Raw genomic sequence first — 26,819 nt, forward strand, 5'->3', positions numbered from 1 at the left:
GTCTGGGCTCCATCTCATTTGGTTTGGGGTGTTTTATTCACCTCGTTGAACCAAGATAAGATGAGCAGTGTTTTGGGATCAGCATGCTGCTTATTTGCGGAATATAACACGGGTGTTTCGATCTGTACTGTAAAAGACAATCTTGGCATCAGCTGAGCAGCTGGCTGCTTTAAAACGTCCAGCTGTAACGTTACGTAAAATCACCTAAAATGCATCAAATACGCAAATATTTCTAATGCTAAGCACAGGTAGAATTCACAGCCGTGTAAAGATAGGAGCCACGATAGTTTTGTTTTGCATCTTTATGCCCAAATGGACCCTCTGTGTCACACTCCTGTTTTATACGGTGCTATTTCTCCTGTTGGAATTTCAGAGCCGTTTTTGGGTTCCCAAAAAAACTCCGGCCCGGGCCTCAGTCCGCGGTCTAGAGTTTGATATCGGGCTGTTAGAGACGGAAGCACGTCGGCTTGTAGCTGTCAGTCAGCCCCTGTGCCCCAACCACCATCATGGGAGACAGCAGAGGTAAGCAAAAGGAAGAACTAATGTGCAAAGATTAATCTTTCAGCACTGCAGACAGGATTATTGTCTAGATGACTTGCATCTGGAAACTAGTGTTAATAATAGATCAATGTTACATTATTATCTGTTGTAAAATCGTAGCTATGAAAGATATGTGGTATGAAGGAACAGAAACTAAAACAAGACTTGCTTAAACATCACAGTGCTAAAGCTTAAACAGATGTGTGTGTGTGTGTGTGTGTGTGTGTGTGTATATGGGTGGATGACTGGATGTGTGAAGCGCTTTGGGGTCCTCAGGGACTAGTAAAGCCCTATACAAATACAGCCGTTTACCATTTATGTGTTACATCTGACACAGCTGACCAGGTAGAAGTGTTTTGTTTTTTGTTTTTTTAAATAAATCAGTGTGTGGTGTCCAAAATATCATCTGCCATTCTTCTAAAAGTAAGTAGGTTTTAATAATTGTTTTACTGTTAAAAATAAAATCTCCCATTTGATTGAATCGGTGTTCAACTTGCCGGTTCTAATGTAGGAATAGAATTAACCAATGTACTATAAAAACATGTCAAAGCTAAAAAATAAATTATGTATATAATTCACTGTGAGGCAATCATAAAGTTGTTACTGTGCTAAAAAGAAGGCACTCTTCACTCTTTGATTCTGTTTTTCATTAACCTCGATCCAAAACGTTTCAGACTATCAGCACTTTGAACCTTTATTCCCAAGCCAGGAAAGTAATAACAACTCGTGCCAGTGATGGGGATTTATTTATTTATTTTCCCCTGAAATACATGAACAGCTGAGAAAGTATGCACCACTTAAAATTAAACACACACACAAATCTGAGTAATGTAAGGCACAATTCGTTGACTTTGTTGATTTGTTTTTGAAATAACTGTTTTCTTCCTGGCCTGCAGTAGATGATTTATGAGACAACGTGATTCCCTGATTTTTGTTCCTGGGGGGGGGGGGAAGGGGGGGGGGAGTGATTACATCAGACGGCAGCCAGTACATCGCCCACAGCAGCAAGAATGCAGCACAGCCAGCTGTAGAAGGGACAGACTAGTTTAAGGAATGATGATGGGGAAGAACACAATTTACATATTATTTCCAACAATATTTTGTGTCATTGTTTTTTTTAAAATAAATCTGATTGAAATTGCACAGTCAAATAGGGTCTTCAGACAAATGAGGTACATTTATTCATATTAATATTCATATTTTTTCACATATTGCACCAATAACATAGAACAAACACACATTTCTGCTAAAACTCATGCAAATTGCTGTAGTAAGAATTTTTATTTCCTTTAGAAATGTAAGGAATAACTACTGAGTTCGATTTGACTTAATTTCGCCCTAAAGTCAATGTTAAAAGCAAAGGGAAATTTATATCACCTCATCCACGATAACACAGGTATCTTTACGTATATAGAAATGGCATATCCTCCCGAGAACCAAAGAAAAAAAGTATCTTTCAGTTTAACGTTTTTTTTTTTTTTATAATTTCCTGCCTCTATGGAGCTAAAAGAGGCCACCCAGTCACACGAGATATCACTGGAAAGGTAAGGATGTCCTAAATTGAGCACATCAGGACTTAGTAGGGTAGCTTTAGTAATAAGTCAAAAGATATAGACCAAAAACAAATTTCCATTACAGAGGACATAAATGAATAGGCTGGGTCTCAGGAGGACATCATGATATAATTAAATGAGATGAGCCTGGGCACATCTGTTGTACGAGTAGGAGCCCCGTGTCTGCATCCAATGATAATTTACCGCTCAAAAAAGGAGCGTCTTCAGCAAGCTCCAACAAAGCACAGTGCTTTGCAAATTATGCAGGGAAGCTGTTCCTGATAACGGTGGAAACCACTTGAGGCCAAAACAAACTGTTGACTACAACCAAGCTGTGAAGGAGTCGATCCTACCTGCTGGTGACGTGTGACCCAAATGTAAACAAGTGACTCAACTGAGCTTTGCTGGGGCACTGATCCTTGCACTCCATATGACAGGAAGAACAAACGGTGGATGGACATTACTGATGGGGTTGCATGGTTGTAAAGCAGCTTATAAAAAAGCTTGATCCACGTTGCAACATCCCTTGTAGAAATAATGTTTTTAGTTTTGTCATGTGACAATATTGTGGAGCTCCTGATGACTTAAAGGCTTAAGTTACTTTAGGTATTGTTGAACTAAAGTGTTAAGCAGTTGTTTTATATTTTCTTAGTGTAAGCTCTCACGTAATGCAGTTTGTTTTCCATACTTTTCACACACATCTAACTGATGAAACATCACAGAGAAAGCCATCCATAGACTTAGGCATTTTTGCTGTGTGCTGTTATTATGAATAATGAAATTTACTGTGTTGTTCATCTTGCTGTCTCTTATCAGATTCCCACAGCCCAGACAGTTCGTCTGTGTCCTCCCCACCTTCGGGCCAGCGCTCCCCTCCGCTGGTTCCCTCAGCTGCAGCTTCCATGACCTCCCTGCCCCCCATCACCACTGCCGGGGTCAATAGCCCCATCAGCAGCATTGGTTCCCCCTTTTCTGTTATCAGCTCTTCGCTGGGGTCTCCCTGCCTACCTGGCACACCGTCAGTGGGTTACGGCCCAATTAGCAGCCCCCAGGTGACATTTTGCTTTGTTTAGTATGGTTCAGTACATGTGGATGTATCCGTCATTTTGTAGGATTTAGAGCTTGCTCCAGCTAAAGTGATGGCTAAACCAACTTTACTCTGTAAATCAGTGTCATTCAAAATATTTCACGTTGTATATGCTCAACATTAAACACAAAGTATTTAAAAAATGCTGTTTTTGCTTTAGTGTTTGTCTTTGATATCAGGAATGTTTGTTCTTTGTTATGAGCCCATTTATATTGTTTTCTGTTTTTTGTTATTTACATGGAAGATTCTAATAGCTGTCTGTTTTCAACCATATGGCAGAGAGAGAAGAGTAAGTAGGTTAAAAAATTAGTTGCAAAGGGCCCATGTTTCATTTTCAGTGTCCTCTAAAGTTTATAGTGCAGTCTAGATCGTAATATTAAACACAGTCTTTGGATTCTTACAGAGATGAAAAGGGAATAGTGAATAATGTATCATAAAAAGCCTGGTTGTCATTGCATTCTGCATCTTTTCTGTTGCTTTCTCAGATCAACTCAACAGTGTCGATGTCGGGGCTTCATGCAGTGAGCAGCTCCGATGATGTGAAACCTCCACTGGGCTTGAAACAGCTGTCATCTCACAGCCCTGGGCCGATGCTTTCCCAGAAACGTCTTTGTTCCATCTGTGGAGATAGATCCTCTGGTGAGTAGACGTCTAAAATACAGCTACTTTCTTTGTGTTGCCTCTGAGTTAGTTTCATCTATGATTAAAAGCAATTTTTCCCCTTTCTCTTAGGTAAGCATTATGGAGTCTACAGCTGTGAGGGCTGCAAAGGTTTCTTCAAAAGAACTGTGCGAAAAGACTTGACCTACACCTGTCGGGACAATAAAGACTGTATTGTGGATAAGAGACAGAGGAATCGCTGCCAGTACTGCCGCTATCAGAAGTGCCTGGCCATGGGCATGAAGAGAGAAGGTGAGCCAGCAGGAAAAGGCCTTGTAATCGGCTTGTTCTTAATCTTCTCTGTGTTATTCCTGTTTATCCAAACAAGTTTAGGTTAAATACACAAAGAGCCAAATATTCACACACAACATACTTTCTGCATCCTTTACAACTTGCAGTGTCCTAAAATCCATTATAAAATCACCAATTTCTTTTCTTTCTTTTTTTTTAAGGTTTAAAAGGTTTTTTACTGTTAATAGTTGAACAAGAGTGTTGCTGATTTAGCTTTGCAATCTATTCTTGTATAACAAAAGGCCAAGAGTAATGTCCTCAAAGTCGCTTTCAATTGGCCCAGTGTTGTGTTTCGGCCTTGGTGCCTTTGCTGCAGGAACCAGCATCTAAATTAAGTTCCATTTTAAACTTCCAAAAAAGTCCCTGCCTTGTACTTGTGAAAATGTAATGGGTGGGGTTTGCAGCAGTGATCATTTCTGACTGGTGGAGTAGCCAACATGAAGCAATTGAGCCAGCCCCTCACAGTCACACTGCGCAATAGTTTGTAAAAATCAGTTTGGTTACTTTAAAGTATGCCACAGAAATCTTTGGTTACTGTTTGTAAACACAGCATTGAATCTTGGCCCCTAATGTCCCCATTCAAAGGGTGAGAGAGAGAAATGGAGAGCAGCTTCAGTGAGCCGAAGCACGAGTGAAGGAACAGAGAGTGAAAACAAAGAAGTGAAAAGAGGAAATAAACATTTTTCTGAAATACAAATAAATAAGCTCACATCTCGGTACAACCCTGCTCAAAACTGGTGCTTTGCCAGATTTTGTGTGAAGTTATCAAAGTGCGCATTTCTTCCATTGTGGTTGCTCTGCTGTGTTTTTGTGTGCATTGTAGTTCAGTCTGACACAGCCTGAACACTACCTCAGACTTCATGCCTTGTTAACAGTTATTAAACAATAACAATGTTAAAATGGATGACATGGCAATTAGCACGAAACATCAAACGCCATTCAGAATTCTCACTGCTGTCCTTAAGAAACCTTTACAAACATCTACTAATCTGTATCTTGCCTTGTACAAGTGTCTTAACACTGAAAGTTACGTTATATCCATTTCAAGCCGGCCCATCTGAGATTATCTGCTGCTAAGCGTCTTAGAGTTGAGCAGTGTAAGTAAGCTAACCATATTGCACCCTGTGCTTTCTCGTGTCCTATTATTAGATTAGCACTGAATTCCTTAGCGTTGTACAATGCAAATTTTATGAACATTGATAATGACTTAATGCAAGTTAAATGTAAGGTATGTCACCACTGTTGTTGCTGATATTGTCACTGTGGTTGTGGAGTATTAAGACGGCACAGATTTAGGAATATTCGAGGCAGCATGCTTTCTGTGGGACCTAATGTCTGCATAATCTGCAGTTTCTGCAGCCTAACTCTGAGCCTAATTTTTTAACTTTACCCAACATTTTAAGAGCTATGATATACCATCCATCCGTCTTCATCCGCTTTATCCGAGGCCGGGTCGCGGCCTAAGCAGAGAGGCCCAGACCTCCCTCTCCCCAGCCACCTCCTCCAGCTTATCCGGGGGAACACCAAGGCGTTCCCAGGCCAGCCGAGAGATGATATACCATAAAAATACAATTAAACACATCTGCTTTCAAATATTCTTCCTTTAATTAAAGCTGTTTTCACACGTTAGCACTACTCCATGTGGTTTAGGGTGAGAAAGCTGCTTAGTGTGTTCAGTAGGCAGCACTAATGACATCATTTCAGTAGAGGTAAATCTTCTGGACTATGTACCAGAGTTATTTGCACATCACCACAGTCCACCTTTTTACAAGGGAAGTGGCAAGCTAACGACAGTGAGTCACGCTCACTGTGTTTGTGGTTTGTGCTGTGAAATAACAATATAGAGAAGTTGAGGGCTGCAATACATGTGTAAAAACTATTTAAAAACACACTTCTGTCTTAATCTGATGACGGTTTAACAAATTGGTCTCGTGCCTGTATAAGAACGCAGGTCAGTTAACAGTAACAGACACGATGGCAACCCCACTAGATCTGTCCAATCAGAGCAATCAAAATGGAAGGCATGCAAAAAATCAGAACCAATTCATATGAGATAACTTTATTGTATATTTTCCTCACCAGTCATAACAACAAAATAAATTATTCTTAACAAGCTTCCATGTGATTCCAGGCATCATTCGGTCGCTGCAAATTTGAGTAAAGCTGCTGGAAATGTTGCTGACGCAAATGTTGTATTTCTATCTGCTGCAGCATGATTGTCCGCGTGACACAAATTTCAACATTAGAAGTTATACGCAAAGCTTTGTGTAGCTGTCAGCGCTCCTTCTAATTTGAATAGAAGTAACTATTCTTCCTCTGTCTGCAGCTGTTTGCATGTACTTCTGCAAGGGAGTGTAATCTCTGCCTGACACTCAGATTAGAGAGCTAATCTCAAATCGTGCTGATTATGGAAAAGACTTGTATCTTAAAGGGACTGTAATGATCTCTTAAATTATATGCAACTTCCTCTGCTTTCTATTCTTGCCTGTTAAATGTCACAAATCATCCAAATCTAATTGATGAGCTTGATAAAGCAGCAATGCTACATATTCCATGACTGGAAAGGCTTTAATATGTGTACGATGGAGGATAGAAAGAGCGAGTAAAGAGTGGTAGAGAGGGAGATGGGGGTGGGTAAGCCTTGTAAACACTAACCCCTTTCCCCCTCTCTTCCTCTTTTTGTTTCCTCTCGATCTCTCTCCCCCACCCTCCTTCTGTAGTGGCCAAGATGAACGACAGATGTAAGGAGAAGAGGGAGGGAGGGGTGTGTGTCTGTGCCTGTATGAGTGAGCAGGAAGCAGAGATATTACATTGCCTATCAATTAGGAGCAGCTAGTTTAAAATATTTTTCCACTGTTTCTTGCCAGTGCTGAGAGGAGGACCAGTGCCAGCCTTGAATTACTTCCCCATGTGTTTTTAACCTTCATGGTTACAGGGAAAGTTTGCTGAGTATGCCCACTCGTTCAGTCATCGTTACACTAGTTTAAGTTACCTATTCTTTGCTCTTAACCAGGTGCAGCCCAGTAGAGTCACACTTACAGAAGAGGTCCTCAACCGTGTGGAAACATTTATTTAAGAATAAACTGATGCTTGGTAGTACCGTAGTAAGAATACTGTGAGGATACGTATCCAGATTCTTTTAATTAGCCAACCAGCTGTTGTCTTGCACTGCAGACAGACGCCACTTCACTGTCTCATACTGGAGCTGGCACTGGTAGTCCCGGTTCTGTTCTGCTCTGCCGCCTTAGTGAGCTAGCCGTAGTGGCAGATAACCAGTCCTCCACCTGCTGCGGTTTCTGGTTTCAGTAGCCTTCCAGCTCACAGCAGATCTCCCAGCAAGCAGAACCAGAACTACTGTCGCCAGCTTTAGTCCAGGATGGTGGACAAGAGAATCACTGGAGTGGCAGCTGAATGGCTTTAGGACTGCCACAACAGCAACTGGTTGTCAGCTTGTACACTTATGAAACAGGCTTTATTTTAAAAAAATCATATTACAAAATTCAGGTCAATGGCATAAATCTGGTACTTTAAACAAACCAAAGCGGCCAAGTCACATAATCTGCATCTGCTGATGTCTGTAGGATATCAGACTGTCAAAACATTTGACTGCAAATCATTTGTAACGGACTATGAATTTGATTATTTTAACGTAATTGTGCATTTATTTCTTTAAAAAAAAATCTGGTTACTGTGTATATTAAAAAACTCCCACAGAAATGGGTCATCTAAAGTGAATATAAAACCATATTTTTATTAAACACAGCTTTTTAATACCTCATGAAAAGGGAAAGTAGAGTTCATGGAATTATATTGATTGTATTTACATGGGCACTGTCTGCAATAACTAGATTGCTTGAATTTTATGAAAATAGAAACCTAGTTTTATTACAGCAGGGATTTAATAGTTCCAAAAACTTTGTTCCAGCCATTAACTGTTAATTGCCTGGAATTGGAATTCAATCTAGGAAAAAGCGCTTACACTCTGAGTTTGATTTCACTGTAATTTCTTCCTTATTGTCTATAAAATGGTTTGTTAATAATTTATGTGGTATGTCTTAATTGGTCTATTTCTGCCTTAGTTGTGGACCTGAAAGAAGTATGAAAGACAGTATGAGAGACTTTTTATGAACTGTGTATACATGTGCCTCTCTCTCCCTGCTGTTTGTTTCTTTTCATCTTTCAAAATTCATTTGAATCTTTCTGCTTCTTTCCTTTTGTATGCTCACCTCTTCCTACACCAATCTTTATCCCTCATTGTTCACACATTATCTGTTAATCTCCTTTTCTGCATCTCTCACTTTATTTACCTTGGCTCATTCTTTGTTTATTCTTGTTCTCCACATTTGCCTGCCTACCCAAATCATTTGCTTTCTCGGCCATTCCTCTGCTTGTGTACTTTTCCTCCTCTCATAATAACATACATTCACTCATTTTACCCACCTGCATTTTTTTCTCCTTTCTGCTCTTCCTACTTTTTCCTCCCTTCCAACCTTCTTCCCTTTTATTGTTTTCCCCTGTGTTCCTCTCTCCCTTGTCCTGCAGCTGTCCAAGAGGAGCGGCAGAGGAACAAGGATAGAGATGGTGACGTGGAGTCGACCAGTGCAGTCAACGAGGAGATGCCAGTAGAGAAGATTTTGGAAGCAGAGATGGCCGTAGAGCAGAAGACAGAGCTGCATGCAGATGGAAGTTCAGGCGGCAGCTCTGTGAGTAGCCTGGGGGTGGAAATAAACCCTTTAGATGTTTTTAACAATAGAAATAATTATCAAAGGAAGTCTGAGTTTAAACAAACTCTATAGCAGTTACACGTTTGTGTTTCTTGAGCTTTGCGTGATACAGTTACTGTTAGATGTCAGATTAGTTTTAATATTATTCACAGGCACATAGTAATGCATTAAAGCTGCAATGAAATCACTACCACTAATACTGTAAATCTGCTTATTTCAGCCCAACGATCCAGTCACCAACATCTGCCAGGCAGCAGACAAGCAGCTCTTCACGCTGGTGGAGTGGGCCAAGAGGATCCCTCATTTCTCAGAGCTGCCCCTGGATGACCAGGTCATCTTGCTACGTGCAGGTAAGTCAGACTGATTTGATCCGGTTTAATAACTCAGATGAGATTCTACTGGTTTTACTCTTAGTTAAAACTATCATGATATACTCCAACAGTTTTAAAAATGCACAAATAACAGGGCGGTTGTTGCAAACAATGAACATTTTTTGTGGTTCTTTGTAACAATGGCATTACAGTTTGATCTTCACCATGCATGGATTGATATAAAGTACACCGTATGGTCTATCCATCAAAATGTAAACATTTTAATCTTACATAATCTTTAGTTCTCAGGATTTTCTATATTGTGCTGTAACCCGATCTTAAAACTTCCAGTGCAGCTTTTAGCCTCACTTGTGCATCAAAGAAGAATGCAAACATCACTTTTGCTTATTAAAGAAATTCAGGAAACAATTTAACAATGTTAAGTTTAACTCTTTGATGTTATTTTGATTTCATTATTTTGGTTTTCAAGATCCATTGTTACGTCTTGTTCTCAATAAATTTCACACTGTGTCAGTAAAGATTTTCAACTTGAATAATTATTTCATCATGTTTCATTTAAGTGTTCCCATATTTATTTACTTATCTATTTATTGAGCAGTATATTTGATGCAGTTATTACAACAGCAGCCACTACAGCCAAGAAAAGCTAATCATAAACTTGCACACTATTTTTGCAAGGGTATTTGGCATTTTGTGCTTTTTGTGCTTTGTGAAGTACAGTAAATTTGGGTAATCTCTTGTTTCTGATGTGTTGTCACATTGAATGGATCCGTGTCTTTGATTTTGCACACATTTAATGATGAGTGTTCTGCCTGATCGCTCCCATTTTTCTGGGCTTTGCAGGAGCACAGTAGCTTGTGACCCACTGAGGCTGGGTTTGTGTGTCTTAGTCTTGAACTGGGGATCTGTCTCATGTATTAGCCACTGCAGTTTAATGTATTTGTTTTTTAAACATGAAATAAACCTCATTAAAGATACTGAGACACCAACTTTTCAACAGGCTGGAATGAGCTCCTGATTGCATCGTTCTCCCATCGCTCCATCTCGGTGAAGGACGGGATTTTACTTGCCACAGGCCTGCATGTCCACAGGAACAGTGCCCACAGTGCAGGTGTTGGAGCTATCTTTGACAGGTAATGCCACAATGTATGGAAACACAAATGGTGCAACTCTGATACACAAACAACATTTGGGACTCTCTGCAGCTTTAAGGAGAAGAAGGCATGAAACCAAAACATTGTGTTCACTAGAGGGTTTTAGCTTTGTTATATAAGTGCATTTTCAGAAGCCGTTCTACTTTGAATCTCAAGTGTACTACGTCTACATGTATGCAGTATAAAATCATGTACTACATAGTAAAATAAGCAGATCCTGGAAAGCCAAAATGAAATCCCTTTTGGTTTCTCTGGATAGTGAACAAGAATCGAGGTTACAGTGTTCATCTTTGGCTGGCTGCAGCTGCTGTGTTCTGCATTGGCTGTAATTGGCTGAGAGACTTTGCTTCTGTAGTGCTGCCTGTAGGATCACAGTGCATGCCAGGGAGGCTGGTGACTAATACTTAGCAATAGGCATGCATGCAAACTCCTGCACACTCAGTGGCATATCACTCATTGTATAATCTGGTAATGTGGTAATGGCTGGCAAATGTACAATCTTATGTGCAAATATGAAATGGAAATGTCTTTAAAAATATGTGACTATAATTTAATTACTGTGCAGAATGTTTTAGAGGCCGTAAGTATGTTAAAAGGTGTTAAATCTTCCCTTTTTATTATCCCCCCCCCCACACACACAATTTCAGTACGACTGGCTTAACATGCATAAACAGATTTAATTATAAGTTAAAGATGTCAAACTTTATGTTCTTTGAATTATCGGGCTTTAATATGGATGCAGATATACAAACAGACCCTTCTGGCACATTTATAAATGATTAAAGTTCTGGTGCAAACTCCAGTGTGTCTACAAGAAACCATCAGATCACAATCCACGTAGCGTTTATGACCGCAGGCCAAAGATTGAAAAGTTGCCAGCTTCATGAAGGAGGTATATTTCCCCGACTGACCGCCAAGTCGCACCCCAGGCATGTGTGGCTGCGCTGAGCGGGGGTTTTCCCCTCATAGCCGAGAGGTTTGCTGGACGAGGACCCAGAACAAAATGGTGCACTGTTTGTTTGCAGTTGATGCATTTAATACTTAGGTAAGGTGAAATAACGTGTTTCATGTCATGATGGGATGTCAGACGGCTTTTGCCTCGATTTTAAAAAACAGTATGCGTATTGCAGCTCTTGGTTAATCTTATCTAAAGTTTTGGCTTGATCACAGTGTTTTAATTCACAGTAGTTGCACATTAATAGATTACTAATTTGCTACAAATGGTTAATCCTGGCTTCAAATCCAGTTTAGTTCAAATCATGCTGGGCTTGTTGCAAATGGCTCAAAGGTCATTTTCTCATAGCACTGCTCTCTACTAGCAGCAGGCTTCTGTTTCCGCTTGGCATCAGCATCTGTTTGAGTCTACTGAACCATATTTTATGAAAGAGGATGTGGATATTTCTTTGTAACACATTACTCGCTGTAGACGTTTTGCTTTAATGGCCCTGAAGTGTAAAATACCACAAGCTCTTTAAAAAAAAAAAGAAAAGAAAGAAACTCCACACAAAACTCAAACTGAAAAACACATCATTTAACTACACGAACTAACGGACAAATTTCAGCAAACACAAAAGCTGAGCAGGTCCAGATTAATACGATGTAGGTTTAAAAGATGTAAGTCTTAATAGTACCATGACTCTGGTGTCTTATTTTGAAAGGTACCATCTTTCTTTTGAGTTTGGACAGGCAGAAAGTAAATTGATTATTGCACATCCTTTCCTGTTTGCTTTCCTGGTCAATGACCCTTTCCTAGAGCAAGCAGACCCAGTCCTTGCCTAGCAGTGTTTCATTCAGTTGAATACTAAATTATGGTCATTGCTGACCTCATTCAAAGAAGCTACTGAACTGTTAAATTTAGTATATTATTATGCTGCTACTGACTAGATGGCCAAGAGGAAAGATGACGCAATGAGCACACACACAGAAAAGAAGCACACAGTGACCTTTTGCCTACATACGCTCCACATTTATGTGAAAATAAATCGATGACAAAGGTAGAAAGCATCTCTGCTTTACTTTGTTGTTGTGTTTGTGCTGTTTTAAATGTGTTTTCTGTTTACTGATGTTTTATTTTCCTTTTTTGTGTGTGGTTAATTTGTTGTCCTAAATGTTGTATTCTGCTCGTCAAGCCTCTGTTCTTCATCCAACAGACACAGTTCAGTGACATTTACTCAGGTTACTTTGCAGATCTGTTAACATTTAGCTAGAAAAATCATTTAAACGTTGAAGGGCCCTTTCTGTAAGATGTTTTTCTGCTGTCCTGCATTTGGCTCATAAAATCTGTTACAGCCTGTGCTTGTTTTAATACATGTGCAAATCATTGAATACTATATACACACTATAATGTAATAAAGCACATCACATTTCTACCAGAGGTCCACATTTAGCAACATGTAACAGTACATGCACAATAAATTTTCAAATAAAGCAAACCTTAAACCAGACATCGCATTTAATACAACCATGTCACATCACATGTAAGCGTGGACTACCTGTGCACTACCTGTACAGCTGAAGGGCTCAGAACAGAAAGTACTGTACTGTAACTGTGTAATGACATTGTAATAACACATTGTGATTGAATACACAGGGCGCACAATGCCGAGGTTGGGGCCATATTTGACAGGTAATTACCCCACTACACAAACACTTTCCTTGAACCCCTCCTCTTTAAGTCTACCTTAAAACAAACAAACAAACGACGTGGAAACGTTGATGCTGTCAGACTTTCCTGCAGCCTTACAGCTGCAAGCCAGGTTCTTACAACAGGATACAAGTCTGAACATCACCTACTAAAATTGTAAATGATCGGCGTACTGTCAGACACCATGTGTTGTTTGTGGCTTTGAATGCATCCTGTCACTGAATGTTTTGCACTTTGGCACTTCATTTTCTTAGAACTTAAAGTATATTTAGGTTAGACGACTGCAGAGTGAAACTAAATGTGTGGACTGCCTTTGTGAACAGCAAATACTGTATTACCGAAGTCCTCGGTTAAAGTTTAGAGCCCCTAATTTATAGTGGAGGTGTTGTTGGCTGTCATCAGATGGGAAATACCCGTAGTATAAAAATAATGACACATACTCTGGGTGTACCCCATAAATTACTCCTCATTTCCTCCACTTTCTCAAGTAAAAAGGGGGGGGAAAGGCATTTATCCAGAGCGCTGCCGTGCATAAAACAATTGATTTGGCAGTGCATCGTAATGTTGGTTAAGGTGGTGTCTGTTTAACAAAAACAACCCTGTCATTAAAAACAGATGTTCGTTTCTGATCAAGGACGATGGAGAAGCAAATAAGCAGTCTCTAACAGTCATCACTTCTTCCTCTTACTCTATAATTGTATCCCATTCCTCTTTCACTCAGTTCGTTTACCTGGAGGGGAAACGCTTAATAGTTTAGATTGCAAAACGCAACATCTACTAAAGATTGATAAATGCATTGAATGAAATGTTTGAAAATGTTGTTATTGTGACATTTTCATGTTTAGGCGGTGTTTTTGTTAGTTGTTTGCATTTATTCATGCAGTTGTGAAAAATTAAAAATAGCCATTCTACTTTTAATTTTAAGAAATTATTTTAAAAGTGAGCATTTCATCAAAATGCTGGTGACAGTCCTAGAAAAGTAGTTTTTTTTTATCTTAAATTATGTTAAAAGGATTACTGTTAGGAATTACAGGGGATTATTTCCACCTCGGCCTCTGTGCAGCTCCTCAGTCCATCCACTGCCTGAAGCGAGCCGTTTTACCTCCTCTCACTGGTTGTGCCTTTCAAACAGGAGGCTTTAACAGCAGATGGGTGGGTCTGCTGTCCCCACAGCCACAGCTTTGTACTTGAAATGAAGAGTTAAAAAAGAAAAAAACTGTTTAACAGAGACAACAACCGGATATGTTCCCTTCACTAAATACATTTTGGGTTTATTCTCAAAAGCTTTGGTCCAAATTATGTGTCTGTGTTTGGTAAATGAAAAATATTTTTCTGACCCGAGTGTCTCTGCTCCATGAGCAGTTGAGGGAAAGACACAAATTAAAGTTTTAAACTAAACAAGAAATTACTAAAAACATTTTTATCTCCAGTCATTGTAGATTTTGACATTTGCCAGCCATTTTCATGACAGGACAGATTCAGTCACCGGTGCAGCTGCAGAACCAGCAGTGTTCAGCCATGGCCTAACTTACAGTCATTATATTAATAAGTAACCATAAATAGCAGTGGTTTTGCCATCTGGTCTCTCTGTTTCACTTAATATTGTCTTTTTCTCATGTATTTTCTCCTATTTTTATCGATTCCCCCTCTTTTTTTTTTATTCTTCACTGGCACAATCCTTTCTTTTTTCTCCCCCTCTCTCTCCCGGCTTTTTCCTACTGTCTCCATTTGGGACTTCTCTCTTTGCATATCTCTTGTCCTCTCTTCAGGGTTTTGACAGAGCTTGTTAGTAAAATGAGAGACATGCAAATGGACAAGACAGAGCTGGGCTGCCTTCGAGCAATCATTCTCTTCAATCCAGGTACATGGGCAGGTGCAATGTTGAAAATCATGTGAAAGTGTCATTGGGAAAACTAAAACAGACTCATTAAAGTCTGGAAAACTGAAGAAATTTTAAACTGTTGAAATAATGAAAATATTCTGTTTTTACCTGAAGATGCTAAGGGTTTGTCCAACTCCAGTGAGGTGGAGCTCCTAAGAGAGAGGGTGTACGCATCTCTGGAGTCTTACTGCAAACAGAAATATCCCGATCAGCAGGGAAGGTAAGATATTGCACATGTGACTACAGACAAGAGGTGAAGTCACTGTGGGCTCTGCTGTTTACACATACCCACGTACACTCATCACCGCTGCACAGAGCAGCTGATACAGTCTGCCTTTCTGAATTAGTCTCTGGGCTGTTACCAAACAAACTGAATGTTGTATCTTGATCAAATTTACTTGTGCTCATAGTGTGAAAACAGAAAAGTTATAAAACAGCCAAGAATCCTGGGCAGCATTTAATCAAGTCCTCTTAAATCCACTGACTTTGTTAAAATGAAACAACAATTTATAATTCATTTTTTTAGTTTAGTTGTATGAGATAACTCGGATTGGCATGAAGTAGTCGTATTGCTGATACCCCCAGGGATCAATAAAGTATTCTGATTCTGATCTTGTTACTTGAAACTCAATGCAAGAGTGGGGGCAGATTCTGTGTACTATAAGCATAACTTGAGCTGTACACTGTTAGATATTGTGATTATGGACAGATATTTTATGTATTCCAACTCGTGTTTTAAATGGTAAATGGTAAATGGCCTGTATTTATATAGCACTTTACTAGTCCCTAAGGACCCCAAAGCGCTTTACATATCCAGTCATCCACCCATTCACACACTGGTGATGGCAAGCTACATTGTTTTCACAAACTGTTAGTTCTGCTTAAATACATTATATTAACAGATTATCCAGGATGCTTTCGTTCTGCAATCTGAAAAATTATTCACAATTTTTCGTGCATTTTAATTGATTTTAAGACATTACCAGGTCAGTGGCCATTTTTGTCCCTCATCGTTCCTTCTGTTATACAGGTTTGCAAAGCTCCTCCTCCGGCTCCCGGCACTGCGCTCCATCGGTCTGAAGTGCCTGGAGCACTTGTTCTTCTTTAAACTGATTGGTGATACGCCCATTGACACCTTCCTGATGGAGATGCTAGAGGCGCCTCACCAGCTCACCTAGAGGAGGAGCCAGCTTTGTTCCGGTCAGGATCCAGTGCACACCAGGATTACCAACACGACCCCTCTGTGTTGGGTCATTGGCTCTTCTTGTTCTTCCTCACTTAACTGCAGCACCTGCTGGTGGACACACAAGAACACACATTCACCCTGGCTAATTGTCTACACACACACACGCATGCAGATTGCAACCATGGATTGACCTATGATGTAACTAATACACAGATAATATGGCTGTGAAAATAAGTTTCCTAATACTGAGACACACAGATTTTCACTTGTTTTCCCATATCCAGTTTTCCTCCATAGGGGTTATGACTCAAGGAATACACGCCCTTTTTATCTTATATATACAGTAAATGTCTTAATTTTAAGTTAGCCTTCCGTTTTCCCATCTTCAACTCGCAGTGGGTTTTTGCTTCTGTGTAACTGGTGTACCTCCCCCGTTTTTACTTGGGTTACTGCCAGTTGCACCTCTGCATATTATATCCATCACTAGCCGGTTAGTTATTCATGTTTGATTTTAGCTTGAAATCAGGTGCATAGCATTTCAATCAACTGTCCATCATCAAAAGTTTTTTTTTTTTTTTGTCAGGAGGTGCCCTGTAATGGACAGGCAGAAACACCCTCCCAACAAGCTCATCCAATCTTGTAAAAATTGAAATGTTTAATGCTTTTTATTCATGCTGAAACTTGTTTAAGTTTCTATTTTGAAGTACTGTACTCATGAAATGAGAGCTTTTTCCAAGGCTTTGAAATCCAGGAAAAAGGGGGCTGGGAGGACTCTGAACAGCCAAACATGGTCCTTCCCGCCCTGGTGCGCACAGCGGGCTTTGTAAGAAGAATGACTTGAATTTCTTTTCTTTTTAAGTTTTATTTTATCCTTTTCTCTACTTTGGCAGATGGTTTAAACAGCTTGAGGCTCACAGGAAGTACAGCTTCATGCAAAAAAAAAAAAAAAGAGTATTCATTTAACTTCCCATTCATTTAACGGCTCCTCTTGCTGGTGGTCATTTTTATGCACTTTTGTGAATTGTAACTGTGTAAATGTTTCTGTTTCCTAGAAATGACCATCTCAGACATCTAAGATGAACTTGAAGGTACTAAGTGTAGGATTTTCTTATTGTTGTGTTATTTTCAAATCCCATGTGGTGATTTGTTATAAAAGTTCGGTCACGTCCTGAACAAATAATCAGATTGGATGTTGGATTGGATGCTAACCTCTAATATACTGACTATATTACCGTTACTGTCTTGACGCAGCACAGCTGAACATCTCCATTTGTTATGGGTTTTTTGGGTTTTTTTAAAAGCAAAAATATTTTTTTAATCGATTGTGTGTTGAACACAAAAGAGGAAGATGATTTGAATTTCTCCCTGAGCAGTTCTGCATGTAACTGAACGGTCTGTCTAAACTGAGTGGCCTGCAGCTCAGGGAGACTCTTCAGTAAATTAACCCAGCAGTTATTGTAGTTTGAGAGGCATGCTGTGCTGCACCCATACTCTCTGTTAAAGCAGGGTTTGTGCAATACAAAAAGCAGCAGCTGAGATTTGCATAATTTGTCCATTGGCATAATTTTGCAGCCCACAGCTCGTTATAGATCTCGTGTTGAGGATGGAGATCGGTGAAGATGCCCCCATGTTTACAAAGATCCTCGTGTATGTCATGTTTCTCCTGGAATTAACTTGTGATTATATATAATGGAAATCCTACACCTACTACCTACTCTTTCAAAACTTTATTCACTGTGTATGGGCTCGGTGCTTGCAACCTTTTGTACAGTAGATGTAAATAATAGAAAAAATGGAGTCATGTGAAAACAAAGGCCTGTTCACACTTGAGAACGTCAGAGATGTGGCTCCACCAAACAAATTATAAAGCTCTATTTTTAGCTGTTGAATCAACATTGGACTGGATTCCCATGTGACAACCATTAAACCTTCACCATTGAACCTTTTGGAGCCCAGGGCCAAACCACACCTCAATGCTGCTTTTGCACCAACTTCTGCCAATGTTTCCTGTAGTTCTTGGTAATTGGTTGGCTGGATTTTGTTGACAATGGCACTTGACATTTACTGTGATTGAAATTTGTGAGCAACTGAATCTGAGAATTACAGTGAAAAGTCAAATGCAGCTACCACACGATCAGGAGATATTAAAACTATGAATTAAACCGTCTACACGTGCTCAAAGGCGAGCAATACTGGGGTACACATAAAGATTTTCTGCCATTTTTGTTAGTATTTAAAAGAGTGTTGACATTCTGAAGTATGTTTAGCCTTCTTTTTAGTCACCACATTGAATAGAAATTAGATACACATTTTGCAGTATCATTCTACAGGGAAGAGGCACAAGTGTCCTCTACCAGGTGCTAAATAACGAATACGGTCTTTTCATTTAAGACTTGCACATTTACATCAATGCAATTACAGTATGCAAGTACACAGACAAATCAGACAGCCGTTCTCCACTCTAGCTTAAAACTGAATCTCCCACTTGAAGTTTTCTTTTTCATTTTTTTTTTTTATGACCCCGGCCTTTATTTTAGTCTCCTTACTTTGGAAAATGAATACCAGCAAAGTGCTTGTACTTGTTGGCTGTGGCTGATAAGGCTCTGTGCTCTACCAGTCACAGCCAGAGTTAGTTTGTTTTGTAATTGTAGGAAGCAGTTTGCCTGGTGGAAGCAGTGGAAGTAGCTGTTGAATTTTGGGGTCTGCCAGCTACCAGAATGAGCAAAGAGCTTCCCGCCCTGCAAATAGTCCAAATACTACTTCTCAGAGAGGATCCGCGGCCTCCCCCATGTGATGTGGACATAGAGGCTGGCAGTTGACCTGTAAAACAGGTGTTGTGTTTAACATATAAGTTGGTCTAACCTTAGAGTTTGGTTTTGTTTCATTTCTTCTTTTTCCTTGCATACAAACGATCAACTCAACAAAGTAGTCTCCAGATGTCCATTAATTTCCTACATGCAGAGAAAGCTCATTCTCTTATGCACCATTGCTGACTCGTGTTATGTATTAGCAAGCAAAGCGGGATGGTGATAAGCTCATGATTTAGGTGAGATGCACGAGCATCTACCAGCATTCTTGTACTGTATAAGCTGTAGTATGGTCTCAGTGCTTTAGTGACTTGAGGTGGTTCAGATGAAATAATAGAGACTTGAGTGATTCTGCAGCCATTGAGCTTTGAAATCTGTGGTCTGGACACAGGTTTGGTTATCCTGAGACAGTTGGGCTGTGGATTAGGTTTTACCTTAAACAAGCTTTTTTTTCCCTCAGTGTGCCGCTCAGAGAGTATGCTGACTTCAGGATGTGTGATGGTGTGAATAATCTCCTCTTCTGGTTGGTTGATATCCTTGAAACTTTCTCTGCAGGATTTTAGCTTTGGAGCTTCCTCTGTTGAATGTTTAAGCCTGCTGCTACTGCACTGTGTTTATACCTTGGGATGGGAATCATTATACAGCCAGTCACAGTGCTGCAGGGTTCACTAGCTGACATTAAGTACTAGACACACATGCAGAGTTGACTGAACGGACGCCGATTTCTGTTGGTGATTCTTCAAAAGTCAAAATATGCAACTTGTATACTCATTGTGGTTCAACTTGTCATGCAATATATCTGTTGTGTTTCTGGCATTAGTTCATTTTAGCTTAGTCTGTTACATAACTTAATATTAATTGGCAGTAAAATCATTTAGGTATTCCCATCCCTCCATATAACAGCAATGTATTTAAGTTGTGCTATGCTATTTTTTACTTTACTTTTTGCTATGAGCTTAGCATTTAGAAGACAATAAACAGAAACAGTAAAACGGCGATACAGTCGTTGCAGGTTTTACGTGCTAAGACGTTTCAAGCTTTCAGGCTGTCTTGGCAAAAGCTGGTGGTTGGGTGTTTTTGTTTTTCAGCTTTTGTTTTAAGGTATGTGTGTAAGGTTTTATGCACATGTGTATGGAATCCTCTGCAGCTGCGCCTTTTGACTGGCAGAAACTGTAGCTTTGGCTGTGACTTGCTGAGCGCTGTTAAATAAATTAGTTGCGTGAAATAATAAAATGGTGCAGGAAAGGGAGCCAGGCTGGAGGGGTGATGAACTCGCTCATTGGCCCGATCCCTGTCAGTACAGCCCAGCCTCCTTCCTTCCTGTACTGCCCCATCTCCACTGCCTTTTTTTTTTTAACTTAACATTCAGTCACCCACGTGGGCTGAAAATTGTTGGGCTTTCCATCTGAATGGACTCGGACCGTTTGAAAAGGATGTGAAGCTTATCGTGGGACAAAGTGTTGGAGAGCTATGGCGAAGGGATCCCGTGGTGTGTTGTCCTCTTTGCTTACTTTACTTGACGGCAGAGCTGCGGCGATCTGTGGTCTCCACCGAGGGGCCTCGGGATTGCGCCGCACCGCCAAAAATGTTTGTCGTTGCAACCTTGTGCACTCAAGGCAGACGCATGCTGTGACCTTTTGACTGTGTAGCAGTATTGTTGTCGCCATCTTTGTTACATTTTGAAATGACTCACTTTTGAGAATAAAGACGTTGATTATAAATATGCTTTTTCCCCCCTGCGGGCTGTGACTGAAGATTTGATCACCGTGTCTGATTGGACGTTTTAACCCAGGCGCCAAGGCCCCTCCTGTTTGATCAGTGAGTGCTAAAGAGTGTGCTGTGCAGCCTCAAAACCGCCACCACCTTCACTGGTTTATTTATCACTGCCAAGCTGTTTGCAGCCATTTTTAAATGCAGGGCCACTCAGTCCCCAGCGCTTGTCTGTCATGTCATATGTTGTGATGCCCACCTCGGCCTGTCTGTGATGCTTACTAACGGGGGCCCTAATAAGAGTTGAATGATAGCACGTGTGGAGAGGGGACGTGCTGGTCACAGGAGAGAGTGGATCAGTGTTGTGGACCCTTCTGGGTGCTCAAGCTGTGCATTGGTGCTTAATAGCCTGAAAAGATCTGCTTTGGTTTATAAAGGAGAGGGGAATGCATCGATGAGTGAAATTAGGATAAGGAACGATTTAAGAGGGCTAGCCTAGCCTAGTCCTCCACCTGCTCTTAAGCTGGGTTTGGTTTGGTATTTTTGCTGCTGGGTGTTACCTGTCTGGCTAAAAGTGGACGTTTGAAAAGCTTTTCAGAGTCTGTTTTAGATTATGAGGGAGAAAATAGGGTTCTAACTTTAGAGAAAACAGTGCATAGCCCACTAAAATGCATAGGTGTGGTGAGCAGGATCTGGTTGCATTAACTTGATAGGAAGGATCAGCTGAACTGGATTTCTCCACTGAAGGAGAAGGTGGTTGTGTTTGAGGAACCGCGAAGAGTAGGTCAGAGAGCCGAGGAGGGAGGAGAAGAAGGGCAGGGACTTAAAGAACCCAGATCAGGTGTTCGGTTGTTGATCAAGAAGAAAAGCAGGAAAACTATTTTCCAGTAGATCTAGAATCTTCCTTAATTGTTTACTCTTCACTTTAAAAACTTCACACACAGTTTCTTTGTCTCGTTTCTTGTATCAGTCTTTTTCAATCTATGCTATTCATCTTTTGTTTATTACAAAGTATTAAACAAATACGAGAAGTGTAAAATCAGAATGGAAGAATCTGTCACTCGTTATTAATTTCTCTCTTTCTCTTGTGTCTGTTCTTTGTCCTGTTTGTATCTTACTCCATCGTACATGTGGAGCTGATTGACTATTGTGTGCTTTGGGGACTGAAAGAAGAAAAAAAAAATGAAACTTTTTTTTTTCAGTCATTAATTCTGAATCTCGTTTCTGTTTGTTGTATCATGAGTAAAGGTTTTAATACTGTACAAGTATAGTGTTTGTCTTTTTTTTTTTAAGTCTATAAGATGATAAAAGTTACCAGAGTGCACTCAGTTTCTTTTAAAACACCGACTGACCACAGATGTAAGGGAACGTGCCGCCTCCGCTCCGACTGCCTCGGGAAACGATATCCTCCTCAGTCCAGCAGGACCCCAGGGCCCCGAGTGACCACTGGCACCGCACTCCCATCTTTCCACCTCTAGAGGGAGCACTGACCTTTTTGTCCTGTCCAATTTTCTGCAACCGTGGTAAAATTGCTTTGCATTTCTTTCCCGGCCTACTTTGCACACCTTGACCAATAAGGATGCAGCAGACCTAAGATCAGAGCATGCTTTGCTGATAGGTTTCACCCGACACTGGTGGCTCTGTTCTCTCTGCTGCATATTTAAATGTTAAGAAAAATGTGGGTGTGAGTTTCTCTTAGAGATGTAGCCAGGGGAATGCTCTTTCACTTTTGTGCCACCTCCTTTTTTCTGTCTCCTCCCTCGTCTGACAGTCCATCAAAAAAATCTCCTTTTCCTCCTGACTAAGAGAAGCTTTAGCTCACTATGCAGAACCATCAGGATTTGTTTTAGGTCATGGTCACAACAACTTTAATCCTGAATATGTTTATAATCAACAGAAGTTTGCAGGGAGTCAGATAAATCAACTATTTTAGACCACCTGTTTTTTATAAGCCTGTTCAGAAACGCTAGTTATTCATGGGCACTTTTCATACCTGTAACTACTCTCCCTCTGAGGGATCTGTAACATGGGAAACCACACATTACCATAGAAGCATAACAATAATACTGTAGCTGCTTCTGTGTTTTTCAGTCTGGTTTATGCCAAAGATTACAGATTAGACTGGAGGTTTTTAAAAGCTGAAATATATGGGTCAGATTTTCAGAGTTTGTAACACTTTGCATCACTTCAGAGCAGAGAGGTGGTGAATAAGCTTCAAATCACTAGCTGGTCATGGTTATCCTGACTTGGATAAGTAAACTAAAACAGATTAGAAGGATGCCGAGCGTCACTTTGAATGCTACAGATGTTTGAGCCAAGTGTGCCACTCTGAGCGGCTCCTGAAGTACCACCTGCTGCCAGCAGAGGGCGCAGGCACAATAAGGTGTCTGTTCTGGGAGCTCAGTACAGCCAAGTCAGCAGCCTCTATTTAGAGAAGACCCTATAACCTCTCATCTTGGAGTGGTAGACAGTCAGTTTCCCAGTTTGATCCAGGAATATATTTGTCAAATGATGTTTATTTAGATTCCAAAAAAAGGTTTCCACCTGGTTAGAGTCACTATTTTCCCGTAAAGTTGTATTTTGACACTAAACACAGCATTTTGAAACTTCTGAAACATCACTTTTAGTGAATTAAAATAACAGCATTTAATTATAGCTGACCTTTAGCGTTGCGGTCTGTTTAAGTGTTTTGCAGCTATGCTGTTGCCTGGGCCTTTAACCTTTTCTAAGGCTCATTAGCATCTTCAGAGTTTGCTTTACTTCCTGCCTCACGTTTCCTTCCTCATCACAGTTTTGCCTCTGTTGTCTTGCTTTTCGTCCACTCTCTAATATTGACTGCCTGCATTTTGTCTCACTTTCTTTCCTGCTCTGTCCCCAATCTCCTCCTGGCTCTCCTGCCCTCTCACCCCTCCCCTCTCCTGTCTTCTATTTGAGGCTGAGGGCTGTAGAAAGACACCTTTATGCCAGGGGTCAGATTCCTCCTAATTCCTGCTTAGCGAATGTCGATTTTTTCACCGGGTAAATGTTTTTTCCCTGTGCTGAATAAACATGATGTGTTTGAAGTCACTTTTTGTGGATCCCGTGTGGTAGAATACCCCACACATCGTCCACACACACACACACACACACACACACACACACACACACACACACACACACACACACACACACACACACACACACACCTGAGGAGGACAGAGCTTTATTGAGCCTGTGTACTCTTTGGAGAGGCAAATATTACGCAGGAGGAGTACATGTCAGTTGTGTTTTCTGCTCACTGTTATTTTCTGTTCGGCCTACACAGTAAAATAAACACTATAATCCCCTTTGAGCTTTTTTACATGGTTTTTGTTGTTTTCTTAAAATCCATCTTAAACTCTGTGTATTTTATGCTAAAGCTCCGTTTACTGCAGATTTGTTAAGCATTACTAATACTGGTGACTGCAGGGACAAATAATTAGTAGTTTTTGGGGGTTTGCACCAGCATACACACAAAAGCAATGACCCTGTTCTTCCTACACCACAGAACACAAGTAGGAAAAGATCATTTAAAGACATCTCTCTATTTATAAGACAAAGTACAAACACTAGTAAACTAGAAGTGGATGAACTACTTTAGAAGCCAGTTAAAGTAAACATGTATTAGTGGGAAAGACTGTATATAGAAATAACATCACCACTGTGACGTCCATTGTTTGATTGACTCCACATCTTGAAGCCCCAGAATCATATTCACTCATGAAAACAGAAAAACACACGTGTCAGATAATCGCACGACAGAGACCTCAAAAAGCCCCAAGAGGCAAATCAAACCAGAAAGTTCCAGTTAACTCTGAGGTGAAGCTTTGCAGAGGAAACAAAACGGTATACGAGGCGATCACCTAAAGATTTCTGAAGCTTTAGGCGTTTACGCCATCAAGATTTTGCTTGCAAAAACTTGGATGTGACGAGATGTGGCAGCTTTGACTGTCAAACCGTGTCCTCATTAGGTGTGTAGTTTCATACGCAAGACAGTCTGTCATCTGGAAACATGGTGCGACCGCAATTTGAAAAATATACTTAATTTTTAATTCATTATGACCCAGAATTAGTGAGAGAGCCCATAAATGGGAGGGAGAGCGGGTAGTGTACTAATCATAACGTCGATGGTTTGAAACCCTGGCTCCCCTACTCATGGTAACCTTGGGCAAGATGCTGAGCCCCAAGTTGCCCCTGATGCCTTCATCGGGCAGAAGACATCTCTTAAAACAGAAATGGCTTCATTTTTCAAACCTGGAAATGCATCTGTATACATACAGGTGTCAAGGAGAAGGAAATGTATTTACAGGGACTTAAACCTTCCACCTTTACTTGGATGTTAACAGGTTATTTTCCCTGTTAAAGTTCATTTTAACAGAAAAGTCTGTAACTGTAGTTACTGTTGGAGCCAACCTCGTGTGGCCTTTAGGATGAAGTTTTTAATATGTGCGTGATTGACAGCACATAAAAGAATGAACATGATTAGACGTGGGTAGTGGCATCTAATGTATTTTGCGGATTTTACTGTGTCCTCTTGTTTATTCACCAACTGTGAATGAACAAACAGAGGATGAATGTGTATGGATCTGCAAAGGAGTCTGGGAGAACGAGTGCTGAGTGTTTATTATCCTCACATATGAAGCTGTTACAAAACTGGTGGTCCTCGCACAGATCCTGCAGCACCACCTCCCTGCTGACAGAAGGGAAACCGGGTGGTGTGGATCATCGGGGTCCATTATGGTGCTGTAGAGGGCGGTCACATTTTGTAAGCTACCTACTCTGAAAAAGTAAAATAAATGAAAACAAAAACATTTATCTTGCTAAACCATCCGCTGAATATAGTCGTCACAGTTTATTGTGATTAAATTAAACTTTTCTGTTAGGGGGCACCGGGTGGTACATGTTAGATTCTTGGAAACACTATTTCTGTCTCGTTTCAAGCTTAAAGTCACGTTTCTGTCTTTTTTATGTTGTGTTTTGGGACGGGGAGAAACGTTGGAATGAGTGGTGACAACATTTATAAAAGCCAAATTACTGGTCAGCCACTGTCCCCATGTTCTTTCAGGCGTAATGATATGCTAGGTTTTGGGCATACACAGACCAGCTCTGAGCCAGCGTGCACTTAGATGCCTGAGAGCGCCTCCTGAGCAGAGCTAAATCTGGGTGAAACTGAGAACGGGTCCCACACAAAGTATATAATTCTACATTTGAGGATAGTTGGTTTTGCTTTCAAATCAAAGGAACATGGCAGATAAATATATGTCAGGCTGAGAGGAAGACATCGTGGTGGTGCCAACTGGGTACGTAATCAAGAAATGTGCCCCAAACGTTTTAAACAGCTACGTTTTACGTGCAATTTGTGGTGTATTCTCCATTTTACAGTAAAGGTAAAAAACCTAAACCAGGAGAGAAAATCAAATCTAATCCTTTAAGCGTAGTGACTGCCTGTTTTGTCCATCTCAGTTCAAGTAACTGGTTCTACTGGTTTTTGTGTCACTTTCCAAAATAATCTGTCTTATAAAAATCATTCAGCCTTAAATTTTTATATTAAGACATCTAAACACCAAAAAAGTGGGAAAATATAAAATTTCAATAACACAAGATTTTCTTCCTACCTTTTTTTACATTTCTAGAAGTGCGACATGATTGGTCAGTGAAGGCAAACAAATGCAAGCAATGTTCATACTACCAAAGTATGGATCAGCTGTAGTAAATCTATTAAAGTCATGGACAAACTCCATCATCTTATTGATTTCAGTTAGAAATTGATCATTTTTTTCTAAAATATTAAAATTTAATAATAAAAATAATCTGTAGAGCTGCACGTTTCAACCCACCAATCGAGGAGGACCCTCGATTGATGGGTTCCAGTGTGCATGGAAGATTTGAAGCATTTCTAATGGAAATAACATCACGAAGCTCCGCCTCTTAATTTCACTGTAATGATGAGAGAGTGGGAAGTCTGTGTGTGGGAAGATTAACGAGCTCCTGACTGTTTGCCTGAACGTGAGAGGGGCGCGATGTGTCAGCGAGGGGGAACCAGTAGATGGAAGGAGGGAAACGTGGATTGGAAGACAGAAGAAGGAAGAGGGAGGGTCGTTTTTCATTTATGCTGCATCCTCGGCTGTTTTGCTCGTACAGTAATGACCCGGATGGGACTGAGCTGCAGGCAAAGATGAAAAGCTCTTTGATGAACAGACAGACTGGAATGAGCTCAGATTGTTTTCATTG

At 40.4% G+C, this 26,819-nt stretch overlaps 1 protein-coding gene across 6 annotated transcripts in view; it reads left to right on the top strand.

The window, feature by feature from the left end:
* Positions 1-26,819, top strand: part of rxrba (retinoid x receptor, beta a) — a 28,376-nt gene that overhangs the window by 735 nt on the left and 822 nt on the right. Inside the window, exons 2-13 of one of the 6 annotated variants that reach the window (XM_086280857.1) lie at positions 374-522; positions 2,910-3,145; positions 3,666-3,819; positions 3,913-4,092; positions 6,852-6,872; positions 8,674-8,834; positions 9,076-9,205; positions 10,188-10,320; positions 12,932-12,967; positions 14,755-14,846; positions 14,982-15,087; positions 15,898-16,067. In XM_086280857.1, coding sequence (XP_086136983.1) covers positions 507-522; positions 2,910-3,145; positions 3,666-3,819; positions 3,913-4,092; positions 6,852-6,872; positions 8,674-8,834; positions 9,076-9,205; positions 10,188-10,320; positions 12,932-12,967; positions 14,755-14,846; positions 14,982-15,087; positions 15,898-16,045 — 1,413 coding nt within the window. In that variant the 5' untranslated portion in view covers positions 374-506 and the 3' untranslated portion in view covers positions 16,046-16,067. Of the gene's footprint in view, positions 1-373; positions 523-1,530; positions 2,085-2,909; positions 3,146-3,665; positions 3,820-3,912; positions 4,093-6,851; positions 6,873-8,673; positions 8,835-9,075; positions 9,206-10,187; positions 10,321-12,931; positions 12,968-14,754; positions 14,847-14,981; positions 15,088-15,897; positions 21,836-26,819 lie in introns of those variants that run through there. The other 5 variants (XM_086280856.1, XM_086280861.1, XM_086280859.1 and 2 more) reach the window with 5 other exon arrangements.

The sequence above is a fragment of the Aulonocara sp. 'chitande type north' Nkhata Bay genome, linkage group LG22, assembly GCF_057382095.1.
Source record: "Aulonocara sp. 'chitande type north' Nkhata Bay isolate Kocher_YH1m ecotype deep benthic linkage group LG22, A_spYH_male_GT1.1, whole genome shotgun sequence".
Taxonomy (NCBI): domain Eukaryota; kingdom Metazoa; phylum Chordata; class Actinopteri; order Cichliformes; family Cichlidae; genus Aulonocara; species Aulonocara sp. 'chitande type north' Nkhata Bay.